Raw genomic sequence first — 16,801 nt, forward strand, 5'->3', positions numbered from 1 at the left:
CCCTGGGGTTGAACCCATGGCATATTGAGCAGTCCTGCAAATGAAGAGGCCCTAAACAATGCACACATAACAGAAGCGTATGCCAAGACTTTGTACATTTTTTAAAGCTTGCAGACCCTTTTTCCACCATATTTCAAAATAACGAAAAGGGAAAAATCTATAACTACTAGATTTAACTTTTTTTTCTGTTTACAGAGGAAAAGATAGAAATACCTCAAAGGAGGAAGAACAGAAAGAGAAAGAACAGAAGGAACTACCAGCTAATGTAGAAAAGGCATAGGAAGAAAAATACTAACAACAGTATTCAAGAAGTATGTAAAGTACCAAGAAAAATATCAAAAGTACAAGAAAAAAAATAATTGCTAATAAAATTAAAGGTTTTAGGAAGAAAAAAATAGAATATTTAACTTACCTTTGAAAACTCTCGAGAGTAACTGGCAAATCACATCTTTCGCTGAAAGTGGCAAACGCGATCTGAGGTACTTGGGGTTGGTGAATTATGGGTAAAGGAGACGCTCAAGAGGTTTTTGGTTGCCAAGAGTTTTAGCAACTGTCAAGTCGGATCCGAACCTATGAGTTGAGGACAGAATGAAAACTGACAACATCAGATCTTGTTTTTTAGTCAACTCAGCTCAAGCTCACTGACAGTTTGGGTGTGTGAAAGGTACCCTGAAGGCCTGGAAGCTAGCAAACTGTTACATCCTTGGCAGGATATAACCCATATAACTAAGAATATTGCAGCAGTGATCAGTATAATGAACATATTTAAAAACAATCCCTGTGGTGGAATACCTGTATAAATAAATTATATAACAACAGAAAGAAACTGATTAATGTTTATAAGAGGTCTCATTCTACCTACCTTAACAGCACTCTTAAGCAAAGTAATAAGGATCTTAAGAGGAATTAGGAAGCTCAAAGCTGAATATGAAATTAAAATTGCTATTAAATCCAAAAACACCTGCAAATATTTCTTCACCTATGTCAAGGAGTTCAGAGCTAATACCCAACAATATTTGGAGCTGGTCCACAATGATGCTGTTCACTCTGACCCAAAGGAAATAGCTAATATCCTACCTGACAAATTTAGTGCATATTTTACTCCACTCACAGTTATAGCTATTCCACATATTCCACAATCCCAACCACTTCTTTTAATTACTATGGCTCAAGTTCTGTCAGCCCTCTCAAAAGGTAAGAACACCTCACTCATGCATCTTGATAATATACCATTTGCCAAATTATCATTGCCAAATATGGCCTATCTGAACCCTTACTTAACCTCTTTAATTTAAGCTTTTCCACTGGTTGATTCCTGAATTCTGGAAAACAGTCACTGTAATGCCATTGCACAAGGGTGGCCCAACCACAGAGTTGGTAACTATAGACCTATCAGCCTCAATAGCCTTATATGTAAAGCCTTCAGGAAAATACTCCTGGCTTACTGTTATCCAAGTTTGCAGATGGGCTGCCTATTGAAATGTTGGCACTCGAAATGCTGAGTTTTGAAACGTTGAAATAAAAGACAAACCAGGAGAAGAGCAACTTTAGAAAATTGTTTGTCTGCTTAAAACTTCGTTTTGCAGGAGGCAAGCCCCCCTGCACTCCCCCATGTAGGAGGCAAGTCCCCCACACCCCCTAATTGCCATATCTCAGAGAAAAGGGAATACTCTGAGAAATGGCATCTTGGACTTAGTATATGTAAATTCAATCTTTCTGCCGTTCAGTTTCTACATTTCAGGATTCGTTCTAGTTAGTCCCGACATTTCAAATGGTTACCTTGCAGATGGCTGTAAAGTGGATGTGATTATTTGATCTTCCATTGACTCACAATTGCTCAAACATGGTGCAAGGATAATGGCCTCAAATTAAATGGAAAAAATGTAGCACATACCATATAGGTGACAAACCCTTTTGTAAGAAATCTAGACACTCTTGTTGAAAACTCCTTATCATTTGACCATCATGTTTCCATAGAGGTTTGGAAGGTATTTTCACCAGATCCAATGAAGTCTTAATTCTCCTTTACTTGCATCACATCAGATCTATTATTGCATATAGAGAATCCTTTGATATTTATTTGTTTAAACTTACTCAACTAACAACATCGACTTTGTGCCATAATTATTTGTTATTCTGTGGCTATTTAGTGGAAGAGTAGTTGATAGGAGGCTACAGTTTGTGGTTCTTTATCCTCTTGTGGAAGTGCGTGGAGGTATACTTTGTTATTAGGGCATTGCATGACTCCATCCCCACACTAACACTGAGTGTATGTGGGGAAAAAATTTCAAACCATCCCGATGACTTTCTGAATGATGACCCTTCCCAGTTGGCCCTCACCCAAGTGATGGTGAATGAATAGGCTGATTGCCCAGGATGGAGCTAATGACTGGTAGGAAACAGGAGCAAAGAGAACTAAAAGGAAAAAAAAAATTTTAAATCTGTGTAGAATTAGATGGGGACACTGCTTTTGTAAACCTTTTTTGTTCTGTTACGAGTCAGCTGAACCTATGAAGCATACTGAAGTGTTTATGCATCTTTGCAATAGATAACACTATACATTCCTTGAATAGTATGTACTGATCAGTACGTACCCCTACATATATTATGGCATCACCTACTCCTGCTGAAGTCAGTGTATAATCCTAAATATTTTATGGTATCAGCCATTTATGATTGTCTGTCTTAAAGTGGTTAACTGGTCCTGACTGAAGGTGAACTTCAGACCGCAAAGCATGATCTTACTCTTGTTTGAAGGTGTACTTGATTTCTCTTTGGAAAATAATAATTCGTTATCCCCAGGTTATAATTCAGATCAAATGTATTTAGTTATCCTGCACTATGAGTGGAGTCTGGGGGATCAGCTTTTTGTCGTATTTGATCTGTGGCTTGTTGAAACCCAAATGAACCTGTGTTGTGCAGGACTGGGATATGTTATAGTTTTTTTGTTTCATTTTTCCTCACTGTTACATAATGTTGGAGTTGATATGTAAACATAATGGGATGTGTGAGGAAAAAGTCCCATCCAAAAATGTTTTTTGTGTGTGTGTGTGTGTGTGTGTGTGTGTGTGTGTGTGTGTGTGTGTGTGTGTGTGTGTGTGTGTGTGTGCGCGCACGCGTCTTAGTAATTTAGAATTATGTTTCATTAATTTCTGAACACTGATGAAATGTAACTATTACAGTCATGCATGGAACGCAAGCAAAACATATGATTTAATTAAATATAGTACAATAAAATCAAATTAGAGACAGTAAATCAAAACAAAGCAATGCTGATCTAGCCTACCAGTCAAATTAGATAAATTACAAATAAAGATGCAGAATCATTAAAAAGCATGATTAGAAACATAGGTCTTGAGGAGTCTCTTAAACTAATGCTCCCAAAACTGGTGTAGTATGAGATTCCAAAAGATGTGGTACCTGGTTTCAAAAGACTGAGCTACAGAAGATTAGAGATGCCCCCCCAGAATCAGTACCAGCTCCAGAGTCATCACAGTGGAAGGGCAAATCAGAATATAATACACAAGCTGTTTGTGATAAGGTAGGGTCCAGATAGTACAGAGCAAGGCAAACTCACAAGAGAATCTTCTAAACATTATGAGATTTCAAGGGTGGAGAAAGCAAGCTTCATAAATCGTCAGTTTCAACTTTATGGTGCATTTCGCAAAGCAGCATGCACAGTAATGAAAAAAGTCATAAGTAGAATAAATAAAACCAATAAACAAATTAGTAATAAAGTCAAGAAGACTCAATGGCAGGTACAGGCAATATTTCTGTAATTAAAACAAAGCAGTTAATAGAACAGGGCAGAGGGGGCAGCTGTCCTGGATACAAGCTGTTATCAGTTGCTGATGGGGTGCACTGTAGTACTGGCAGTCAAATGAATGCCAATACTGTATTTGTGCTTGCACTTAGTAGTTCAGAGTGCACTTCAGAAGAGCTTCTTCTTTCTTCAGGATCGTCAACACTGGGAAGCTCTTTTTTTTTTCTTTTTTTATTGAGGGGACAACTACACTGGGGAACTGTCCAGGGTAGCAGATGACCTACCTTAGGTTCTGAATAAAACAATGTAAGAAAAAATAAAAAAGATTGGATATCTCACTAAACATATCAAAAAATTAGAAAGACTCCAAAGGTTCCTAACTGAAAAAGATCTCAGGCCTAAAGTCCCTGAGCTACCAAAAAATTCTATTTGTTTATTCAATGTTTTATAGACGTTTGAGAGGGGATCTCTGTCTCACTTACTGTGTCACTAGAGACCTAGTTATCCTGGACCTCCTTTATCTCCAAAAGTCTAATAGCTCCACCAGTACTAAAACCAGGTACCTAAATCTTCACCAACAGACAAATAAAATATGGTGAAGGAATATATTTATAACCCAGCATCTCCCAAACCTCTGGAACAAGTTTCTCCTGCATGTTAAGCATTATCTTCCTTTAAACATAGCCTAGATTACTAGATGGGATGACCCTCCTGCAGAAAGGAGACACAGTATGAGGGAGATTACTGGCAAGATATGAATAGTCATAAGACTTAATGGAATTGCAATGCACTAGGGGGAGTGCTGCACTCCTGAGTGCGCCGAGACGTTAAACTAAGGTTCCATTTGTTTGAACTAGTGGTAGCTCAAATTAATGTAAAAGATCCCATCCCAGTTATCAAAAGAATAGTGGAAGTTCTCCATTGTTCTAGCCAAATTTCCTTCTAGTAGTATAAATACCACCTTGGGTAACCCCTGAAAAAAGGCTACTACCCTAGTGGGACTAACTTGGTCAACAAAGGGTAAATAAAAATAAAGGTTTACCTTTACATGTTTGAAAGTCAAATGGTCGTACATGCACATTCGCAAACCAGATATGTGAATTCCATAATGCCGAATTTCTGAAATATCATAAAACCTTCGCCATTGAAACAAGTGCTACCATGGGTCAAAAAGGGGGTGGCATTTCGTAATTTGGCACTTCGGTTTTCGCTTTTCTGGAATTTTGCGGTTTACAGTTCGCGGCACCTGTTCAAAGATTTGATCTTCAAACATGTAAAGGTAAACCAAAAATAAATAAAAAATAAATTGCTTGAACAGTCTTGCCAAAAAACACATAAAGCTGGACATTATGACCTACTGCCCAGTGGAGAATATATCACTGTTTTATGGGTTGCAGGTTCATCATCATATACAGAAAACCACTTATAACCCGAGTAACTGTTCATCTTATTAAACACAGGCTCAAAACTAAAAATGCTATGAGTAGCTCTGACCCATATTTTTAACAAAGTCATCATACGGTCCTCTCCATGATGCATAACAGTTTATCTGCAACATTCTACAAGAAAGGAACAATTTTTTTTGCAAACAAGTACAATTACCTTTTCTATAGAGCAACACAAAGACAGAGACAAAGTTTATGTACAAAAGGCCCATAGATGCCATGGTGAATGATTGAGGACAGTTTAAAATAATATTAACATTATAATTACTGGTTCAAACCATTGCAGAAATATAAAGGGCAAACCTTATAGAAAAACTGCTTTAGTAGTACTAAACTCGGCTCATTTAAAGCTGATCAGCTCAGTTTTCACTGTTACATGTTCCAAACTGTCTGTTTAATCAAACTGGATCAGACTGACAAGCTTTATAACATGTCTTGAGGTTTATTGATCCTGCAGTTAATTTATCTTAGGTTGTACCAGTGGTGGCTGGTGACTTTAAAGCAGAGAGGATAATGGTACAGGAAGAAAATGAATACATAGGGCTAAATTACATGGTGTGGGGCTCTATTACAACAGGTCAATGACCATCAGCTGTAATCAAACAACATGTGGCATCAGTCACTTTCATTCGCAGTCTACCTCAGTGCCCACATATATTAATTTTGTGGAATGTATGCACCTCAGGTATCTCACTGCAAACAGCAAGGCTAGGTAAAATGTAACACCAGACAGAGATTACGTCTTTTTTTTTTCACATGTAGTCTTTCTTTTTAGCTTTTTCATCTCTCCTTTTAACATATCCTAACTAATCAAGACTCTGCTGTAACAAATGTGGTGCAAATCATTCAGTTAAGGTGGGGGCTTGGGGGAGCTAGGTCTCAAGTTGGACTTCCCCAGAATATGCATTGCTATTAGAACTAAAGCAGTTGGAAGATATCACCCATTGCCACACTCTGAGGGATCACAACATAGACGTGGTTTCCCCCCTGCTTTTTGATGTACCAAACTACTGACATATTGTCTGTCTGGATTGCAATTGCTCCAAGAGGGAGAGAGTCTTGGAATACCTGCAATGCCAAAAGCACCGCTCTGATCTCCAGAACATTGATATGCAAGTTGGCCTCTTTGGGGGACCAAGTGCCTTGGACTGTTTTCCCCAGAAAATGCACACCCAATCTGGGAAGCATCCATGGTCACTACGGCCTCGGGCTGAGGGAGGATGAAAGGACAGCCTTTTAATACCTGTTGTGATTGCATCCACCAGCAAAGGTATATTTTGCATACATGAGTTATTCTTATCTTCACTGACATAGGTTGAGAAAGTATTGACCACTGTATTGCTAGCATCCATTGTAGAATTCTCATGCGGAATCTCACTAAAGGAACTAAAATTATTGCTGCTGATATTGACTCCAGGGCTTGCAGAATCAATTGGGCTGAAATTCTGGTACTGCAAATTATTTTCCTTACCTGCATTCTTATCATTTGCACTATTGGTAGTGAAAGAGAAGCTATCATAGATACTATGTTGAACGCAGTTTCTATGAATTCTAATGTCTGGGTCAGTTGTAAGTGAAACTTCTTGTAATTTTCAATTGTTCCAAGATGTGATCAAGTCTGTAGCACTTGATCTCATGCTTCTATCAGTCGATACCTGGTTGGGGTGGTAATGAGCCAGTCTTCTAGATATGGACTAGATATGGAAACACCCAGAAGCCTTGAAGTCTCAAGTGAGCTGCTACCACTGCCATGCACTTGGTGGATACCCCTGGGGCTGTACTGAGGCCAAAGGGCAGTGCTCTCAACTGATAATGACTGGCTCCCAGCTAGAAGTGTAAATACCTTCAGGATCGTCTGTTCATCTTTATGTGATAGTACGCATCTTGAAGATCTATTGAGTACATCCAGTTTTCCTTGCCCAGAAAGGGCAGAATGGACTGAACCATGGCCATCTTGAACTTTGTGTGTTGAACTGACTTGTTCAATACACTTTGATTCAAAACTGGTCTCCAGTACCCTGTTTTCTTTGGCAGTAAAAAAGAATCTTGAGTAAGTTCCGGATTATATTTGGTCTGGTAGGGCCTCTTGGATGATCCTTTTTCTTTGCAGCTTTTGAATTTCTAGTGTTGCTGCTTTCCTCTGATTGGGTGAAACACTGGGAAATTTTCTTGATAACTGAGGTGGTAGGGAAAAGGGAATTATATAACCTCTGGAAATAATCCTCTGCACCCAAGTGTCTTTTGTTATATCTAGCCAGGCTCTCTGATACAGATATAAGCAACCTCCAACTTCCTCCAGAGGTGGCAATCGGGCCCCCTTTCAGGACAGCTGAAAGGGTCTGTCAGAAAAGGAGTGTCTAGATCCCTGGTTTTGTGGGCCTCCTCTACCATGGGGGCATCATCTTTCATTATAGCTCCTCCCTCGGCCTCTGGGGGAACTATCTTCATGTGTGTCTTGGAAAGGACCCTGGGGCTTTCCGAACCACATTTTTTCAACCTCCCCATTGATTCCTGGAAAGGTCCTTTGAGGGGTCGAAAAATGCATGCACACTGCAGAGAGAGTCATTCCATTTTTTCACACCTGGAGAGTGTGTCTTTCACTGTGGGGCCAAACAAAGAAGAGCTGTCAAAAGGATCATTGGCAAATGAGGACATGAAGGGCTCCGCAGAATCACACAGGCACATCCAGGCATGCCTCCTTATGGAAATACCTGAACCCACAGCCCTTGAGGCACCTTCTGCAGCATGTGAGATAAGCCTCATGCACAAATTAAATTTAGCTTGTAGTGTGGCCAGCTGAAAGACTACTAAAAATTAAGCCTCAGCAGTTTCGGTTCCAGAAAGAGATTTTGAAAGCGCTTTAATCAAATCTCTTTGAAGTCTTGTAAAATGTGCCTGACAGTTCAGTGATCTGAGTGCAAATGTCACTGAAGCATAAACACACTTCCCAAATCTGTCCATTGCCCTAGACTCTCTGTTAGGAGAATGGACAGTGGAACACTGTTTCTCAAGTTTCCTTTTTGTGGCTACCACCATGACCATGGCAACTACCCCATTTACCCCAAAATTCCCTGCCTACTGGTGGAGCCAGAATCCAGTCTGGCCTCTTGGGGATTGGGTTAACCATATCAGGTTCCTTCCATGCCCGCCTAGAGACCAAGTCAATGAGCTCATTGGTGGGTGGAGTAACGTAGGAGGTAGACGGGCCAATTCCAAAGGCTTCCAGAAATACTGATTCCTCTGGAGAAGGGTCTTGGGAGACCAGTCAGCCTTCTGCTTAAGGATCTCAAGAATGTCTCCAAATGAGATGTCATTGGGGGGTAATTTTGGGGACTCCTCTCTGAAATCAAACTCAGTATCCTCAGTGGCTGACTCTTGAGGGAAGTCCAAATGCCTCCTTTTGCACTTCCTCTTCCTAGAGACTTCCTCAGTGGGGTCGTCTGATGAAGCATCAGAAGAGATTAGGAGACCCTGCTGGGTAGTCTGGAAGCATTGAGCTGGCTGTCCCTGTGGGGTAGAATGTTGAGGATCATGGTGCAAAGTTATCTGAGACATAGAGGGTAGTTCTGAGGAGGTGGGACCCTTCTGACCAGCCAGAGAAGAGAACACTCTCTTCACAGCCTCAAAGGCAGATCGCTCCAGAGAGGAGTAAGACAGTAGAGCTGAAGATGCAAGTTTCTGGCTCGTCACCTCCCACTGCCCAAAGAACAATTCCCCCAAGATGGAAGTTGGAGCTAAGCTGTCCAGTTCTGAGGCTTCAAGAGGAAGAAATGGCTCAGAAAACCTCCTGGATCTGACAGGGATGCTTTGGCTCCATGAGTTGTCCATCTCGGAGCTGGTGCACTCAGAGCAGTATTTGGATCTGACAAAGGTGCTTTCTTTGGAGCTGAACCAGATGGACTCAGAATGCTCAGATCCGCAGACTCTAAAACAACAGGTTGCATTGGAGAAGGAGCTGTAATGGGTGGCGTGGTAGATGATTTGACTTCCTGACCCAAAGAGGTAGGATCCATAAGAACTCCCATCTGAAACTGAGCCATGAAGAATTTTCAGATCATCCCCTCCACATCTGCTTCCATGAGATTCTTGGAGGAATGAGAAGATGTTATGGATGGTGATTTGGAGTTCCTCTCTAAAAAAGGAGAAGGCACTCTGGATGGAACTGGATCCAGGCTAGGAGAATAAATAGTCCTTGGTAAAGGTTTCGGACCTGAGGGTGTGGAATCTGGAACAGGCTTGATTGGATCTGATGGTGGCCGGACTGTGAGTAATTTTCGATCTAATTTCTCTTTCTTCTTTTTACGTTCTGAGGAAGAAGAAGCTGAAGACTTAGAAGGTTTAGACCTTTTTTTAGGGTCTATAGCTTTGTGTTTGGGGGACTGAACCCCAGTAATGACTTTGGAGAAGGAAGTTGGCAGCAAGCCTTTCAAAATCAGTTTGTTTTTCCTGTCAGCTAATGCTCATAGGTGGAATCTATGACAGATACTGCAATCCTTTTGCAAATTATCTGGGCCCAAGCAATATACACAAAGATTGTAGGCATCCAAATAAAGCAATGTATGCCCACACATCACACTTTTTATATCCTGAAGGAACTTTTTCAAACATTCTGAAAGATAAACTATAATAATAATAGAAATACTAAACAAAACTTTTTTTAAACAGCAAGAGGAAAGGTTAAATACCAACTGTGGTAAAGAAGCAATACAACAGTCTTGTAAAAAGGAAAAATGACCAACTATGGTAAGTAAGGCGGTATACACTAAGTGTAAAGACAGTAGGGAAGGAAGGCTAGGCCTACCAACAATGGTAGGAAGGAGTACACTCAAAGGTGTATGAAAAGATGACTACAACATTGACGACAATGAAAAACCTAAAGATTAAATAAGTAGTTGTAAATAAATAGTTTGTTGGATTAGAAACATCGAAACAGACTTATCTCCCACTGTACACTCGAGAGCTGAAGGTGACCATATCTAGACACGAAAGTGGCAAACAAGCAAAACCATACAACATGCAAACTATTGCAAACTCTCTGTTCCTGGACACACACGCACACACACACACACACACACACACACACACACACACACACACACACACACACACACACACACACACACACACACACACACACACACACACACACACACACACACACACACACACACACACACACACACACACACGCACACACACACACACACACACACGTGACCACTAGTTACAGCCACTGTCACTCTATACCTCAGAAATTTGATTACAATCAAATGAATGAATGAATAAATACATAACTGCCATAAATTAATATATCCTGTCAGCTTACTGCAGTCAGGATGCATTTAACTCCTCCCTCCACACATACTTCTTATTTTAAGACTTAAGACAGAAAGCTAAAAACAATGGGAGACAAAGGACCAAAATCAAGGACAAACATTGTCCTTACACATATAAAGCATTGCAAGAATATGGGTTTTCCATTAGCATGCTTTTCTGAATGCTGTTAAGCCTGAAACGCAAACATCTGTCATTATTTAGTGACTACAGTCCACACTGGAACAGACCAAATATGAAGTAAAATCAGAGACATTTATGAAATCACTGACTGTTGACAGCATGTATGGCACCTACACATACAATCACACATATCTTACACACACACATGTATACACGACCATACCTATATGACTATGAATGAGTACTTCAGCAGTTTGCAATCAAATAATAAGCATTAGACTACAAAGCTTTTTCTGAAGGCTATTAAGTATGAAATTCAAATGTCTGTCATTAGTTATTGACTGCGGTCCTCATTAATTTGCCAATCAAATTACAAACCTGCAAGGAACAGACTACATATGAGTCAAAACCTGACACATTTGGTGAAATCAGAGACAGTTGAGAGCATGTATGCTCCCAAGACACATATATTACACACACACACACACACACACACACACACACACACACACACACACACACACACACACACACACACACACACACACACACACACACTGTGACCACCATCAGTTATAGCCACTTGTATAACTGTGACTGTACACCCCACAGGTTTGACTGTGATCAAATGAATGAGCAAATACATAAAGTACCTGACATACAGAAAAGTGTCTTCTCAGCTTACTGCTGTCAGAATACAGATTGCAACCCTCTAAATCCTTCTCTTCTTCAACATAGCTCTCAAACTGTTTGCTCAAGAATTAAGCAGAAAGCTAAAAAAATAATGGGGGACAAAGAACCAAAATCAGGGAAATATGTTGCCCTTATAAACTTAAAATATTGCTAGAATAACAGGCTTTGCATTAGCAGTTTTTTTTCTGCATGTACTTTATGTCTGACATTTGTTACTGACTGCGTTTCTCACTGATTAGCCAGAAATTCAAAATCTTTGCAAGGAACAGACGAAAATAAGAGGCTATATAAGACATTCTTTGAAATCAGGGACAGTTGAGAGCATTTATGCCTACACACACACACACATTCTCTCTCTCACTCACTTATAATAAAATAATCACCTTGCTACATACTTGATGGCACATATACAGCTAATTAAAAAAAATATTTGCTTCCACATTGTAGCAATAGTCTATTAAGCATATATTTTACTTTCAGTCTCAGGCTGCCTCATTCTGAGATAGTCACTTGAGGCATCCTGCGCCAATAGAAATGGCTCTTTTTTGCTTCATACAGCAGCCCATTGAAACACTTTCTGTGATGATTTTGCCTTCTGCAGAAAGCAAGAAGAACAGTAATAAGGCATAGTTGCCTTATTTGAATTGTCAAACAGATGTAGTGTTGGGCTGTTTTAAAAACAGCTCAGCAAGCAGAATACGCTGATTTATTTTTTTTTACTTTTCATTGCGTTCTGATTTCAATAATAGTACTGGTAGCAGTAACACTAAAGCTCCAATTTCATAATAAGAAAAAAAGATAAAGTAAATATATTTTTTAATTTTTTTCCCCTATTTATTTTGTGTGTGTGTGTGTGTGTGTGTGTGTGTGTGTGTGTTGGGGGGTGGGGTGGGCAGGGGGGGGGGTTGCTACTCAGCACCCTGTACTACAAGCCACCCCTGGGCTGTGCAGATGGTAACGCCCCTTGCATGAGGTGTGTGTTCCTTCATGTAGCAACTTATCAGTTTGAACCACTTAAATTAACAGACTTTTTCATGTTGTAACCTACTGTAAAGTGAGCCAGTTGAACTGACCATAGCCATTATATATAATTAGTGGAGTATATAATGACACACTTATAGTTGGAGGGTACAGTGGGGAATAGAATATGATGGCAGAAGATTTTTCATTCAATCATTGCTTAAATAGGGCTTATTATAGTCAGAAAATACCTGACAAAATTTCCCACCTTGATAATTTTAACACTTAGGTACTGAGTGTGACAATAGAGTCACAGAAGCATGAAAAATTTAAAAAAAGGACGTTTGCTGGTTTTCATGTTAGGGCCATTCCTCTCAACCTCTTACTGCAAGCATTCTGCACAAGGCCAAAAATAAGGGGGAGGGAGTCAAAGGCCCAAATCAGGAACAGATTTTAAGCATTGCTCCTATATACTTAGAAAGTTGAAAGGTTAACAGGTTTTGCATTAACAAGCATTTTCTGAAGAATATGACATCTGAAACTCAAATGTCTATCATTATTTAGTGACTTTGATCCTCAAAGATTTGCCAGAAAGTCACACATTTTATGAGGACCAGATCAAAAATGTGAGACAAAAATCTGGACATTCTGTGAAATTCTGGACAGTTGAGAGGTATGATGTGGACACTGGTAAATGGGCCTCTATCAATATGCTAAAATAGAGCTCAACACTGTGATATTGTATATATGGGAGTGAGGTTGTAAATATAAATGATAGGCATGCATATTTTAAATATTCATATATATGTGCATATTTACACTTATATGAACAGTGCATGGCAGCAAAATGCAATTATTTTCTCATCCTGAGTTTTGTATTAGGTAGACAGCCAAAACTGTCACATTTACTATGTGAAATTCTGTAATATTTCAAAACTTCAACAGAGGTATATGCCATTTACAAGAGCTAAACATAGTGTGCGCATGCTGAACTTAGCATATATACAAGGTAGAAAAAGTCAGATACAGGAAGACAGACTAAGCGGTAACAGTGAGAAAATAGCACGTAATGATGTAATATTCTTCTCTTACTATTAGATCAGCCAATTCGTGTTTTCTGATGTGGCCCCTGTCTTTCTTTATTCCTCAACTGGATGTCTCATGCTTCTCTCTTAATGCAATTCATAATGTCAACTGGCAGAAAACAACAAATTGCCCCTAAAAATGACATCTGTCAGGTCTACCATTTTGACAGTATATTACAGAAGCGGCACCATCTAATAATAATCTAGCAAGTCAGTGCATTTAGTCTTTTAAATAAAAAATACTTTGCATTAGTTTTCCGAATCTATAGGTTCATAGGTTCATAGGTAGGTACTAGGCTATTGGCCCTAGGGCCTATATAAGCCTAGCCAAAAAGGTGCCCTGGCTTTCGCCACCCAAGTAAATTATTTTCCTATGCCCCTGTCGAGCAGAGCCACAGAAGTGATCTATGATTTATTTTTGGGTATGAATCTATAATGTAAAAAGTAATCACTTTGCCTTTATTAAAGATACTCAAATTTAAGTCATTAAAAAGTCCATCATACCATAAAACAGGAACTACCATCTGTTTTGCAATCTTTTAAATGGTGAGGAGACTAGAAAACAGTTAATTTTTTTCCCTTGGATATAACACACAGTTAGACATATGCTCCTCCACAGTAAGGAGCCAATGGATGTTATGGCACTCATTATAAAATTATTTTACTTTTTGAAACTGTTTAGTATATGAGACTTTCATTTGCCTTAGTAAAAAGCAATTATTGGCATATACTAACCTTATGACTCAAAACATGACACTCATCTCCTTTCTTGCCTAATGGTGTGCACATTCGCAAGCTCCTAATCCAAAGGCTGACTGCACAACACATTCCTCCTCCGCATTGTATATCTCTTTCACAAGCCTGAAAAAAAAAAAAAATTAAAATACAATTTAGAAGGCAATCTGAAAAAAGAAAATAAAATGTTTCACTGTTAAAATAGAATGTAAATAGAATAGCCTTAAGAGGAGTATGTATATGCATTGTAAATGTAGTATACTTGTACCTGTCATTATTTTACCATATTTTTAAATATGAATAACCTGCCCATTCTTCAAAGACTTGAGTTAATAAGCATATTAAAATTAGTTTACAGCAGACAATACTGCTTTACATAGTCAGTACAACAAACCGCATTAATAAGTGTGCAACTGAATAATATCATTGATTACATTTATATACTGCATACATAAGCAGTAAAATCAGTATCCTTCTATTTCTTAAATATAATCCAATAGCAATAATACTTTTAATTATATACAATTATTTTATTAGTTATGCATTTTATTTATTTACATTGACAAGGCTAGTCACATTAGTCCTGTGGTGTATTTTCAAGGGAGACCTGTGGTGAGATTTAAATTAGCTGAGAATAATTCATCCATGACACTGGGAAAATTCACCTGTTTATTGTTATTATGAAGATGTACAGCCCTGTTGAGTTAAATGACAAAGCCAGTGTGCCGAACAGTCACAGCCCTTAAGGCTAAACAACACACCTGATACACTTGTAATAGGTGACTCTATCGTCAGGCACACTGACGTCCCACTCACCAGACTGAACAAGGAGAAGGTCATGGTGAGCTGCCTGTCGGGCGCTAGGATCCGCCACATAACACAAGCACTCAGGTCACTCCAAGGCAAGTACAAATATGACTCAGTCATTGTCCATGCTGGTGTGAATGACCTGAGACGTACCTCCCTGGACTACATGAAGAGACATAGAGGAGCTCTCTGAGCATGTAGCCCAGGCCAGTATGACCCTGACCTTGAGTAGCATCTTACCCTCACCAAGAATGATGCCACAATATGAAGACAAGATGATCAATTTCAACAATTGGCTTAAGTATTGGTGTCATTCAAAGGGGATTCAATGCCTGTCTGCCTGGGATGACATGCTCGACAAGCCACGATGCTTCGCTAGGGACAGCTTGCACCTGTCACCCCTGAGCTTTCGGATATTGGCAAAGGCTCTTGCCACCCCCATAGTACCTTTTTTATGCAAGGCTCAAAAGACAAACCCACTTCCATAGGTATCACAAGGGATAAGAAACTAAGAGTAATGCTACTCAACGCCAGAAGTCTAAACCTCAAGATGCACGCACTCGAAACTCTCCTTAGCATGGAGAACATCGATATCTGTGCAGTAACAGAAACCTGGTTCACGGCTCCCGAGAGCACCCCAGCACTACCAGGTTATACCTCATACCATATTTTTCGGCCCCAAAACTTGGACTGAACCACAAAAGGAGGGGGAGTATCAATATTCGTCAAAGATACCCACACCTCCAGGTTCGTGGCACAGCACGAAGCATCAGAGACTATCCATGTGCAACTAACAGTGGGTAAAACTGCCTTCCAGTTTATAGCCTGCTACAGACCACCCTCCCAAACCCAGGAACCCCACTCGGCCTTCCTGAGAACACTGGAAAATATGAAGGTCTCTCCAAACACCATTATATTGGGAAACTTCAACTACCCTAACATAGACTGGGAGCATTACTCTAGCTCCAACACCCTAGCCCAAAGGTTCATAGAATTTATAAACTCAAATGCTATGGAACAACTTGTTGCCACTCCCACAAGAGGGGAAAACATACTGGACCTGATCATCACCAACATGGGGACTCTGTGCTCCAGACCAGAAGTGTATCCCTCACTGGTAAGATCAGACCATAAACTAATCTCACTAGATATTCACATCCCGACCCCAGCCCCTGCCCAGAAAACCACAGTGAAAAACTTCTCTAAAGCAAATATCACACTCCTCAAAACCAAGGTGGAATCCTTCAAAGCCCCCGGGCCTGTGGAAAATATGGTCCAGACCGCAGAATCCTTTATAAATGCATTTTATGAACACCTTCAGGAATGCATGGATCATGCAATCCCAAATAAAACCAAGACCCAATCTTCCAAAGTTAGGCATCCTGTCTGGTGGACCCCAGCCATAAACAAACTATACAATAGAAGGAGGAAGCTACTACATGATAGAGCAAAATCCCAAAAAGGGAAGGCATCTCTGATCAGTATTAGCAAAAAACTACGGGCACTCATAAAATCGTCTAAGGCCAGATTCGAGAGAAAAATTGTACAGGACACTAAGGATAATCACAAGGCTTTCTTTAGTTATGTTAAGAACCTGGGTGGGAATTCCCAGATATGCTCAGAATTAGTCCAAAATGACAAAAAATACACCGAACCCACAGACATTGCCAACATCCTAGCTGACAGGTTCAGGGCAAACTTATCCCCCCCTTCCCCACCAAAAGGGCAAATATCTATCCCAGCAGAGTGCTGCCCCCCTGACATCTCAGATGCTCAGGTAAGAGCCGCCCTCTCCAAAGCAAAAAACACAGCATCAATGGGACCAGACGATGTCCCGGGCTGCGTACTACATGAAC

At 39.9% G+C, this 16,801-nt stretch overlaps 1 protein-coding gene across 1 annotated transcript in view; it reads right to left on the reverse strand.

Moving 5' to 3' along the window:
* Positions 1-16,801, reverse strand: part of LOC122807523 (toxin MIT1-like) — a 266,662-nt gene that overhangs the window by 128,750 nt on the left and 121,111 nt on the right. Inside the window, exon 2 of the mRNA XM_044078448.1 lies at positions 14,139-14,264. Coding sequence (XP_043934383.1) covers positions 14,139-14,264 — 126 coding nt within the window. The remainder of the gene's footprint in view (positions 1-14,138; positions 14,265-16,801) is intronic.

The sequence above is a fragment of the Protopterus annectens genome, chromosome 7.part1, assembly GCF_019279795.1.
Source record: "Protopterus annectens isolate FY-2018-M chromosome 7.part1, PAN1.0, whole genome shotgun sequence".
NCBI lineage: Eukaryota > Metazoa > Chordata > Ceratodontiformes > Protopteridae > Protopterus > Protopterus annectens.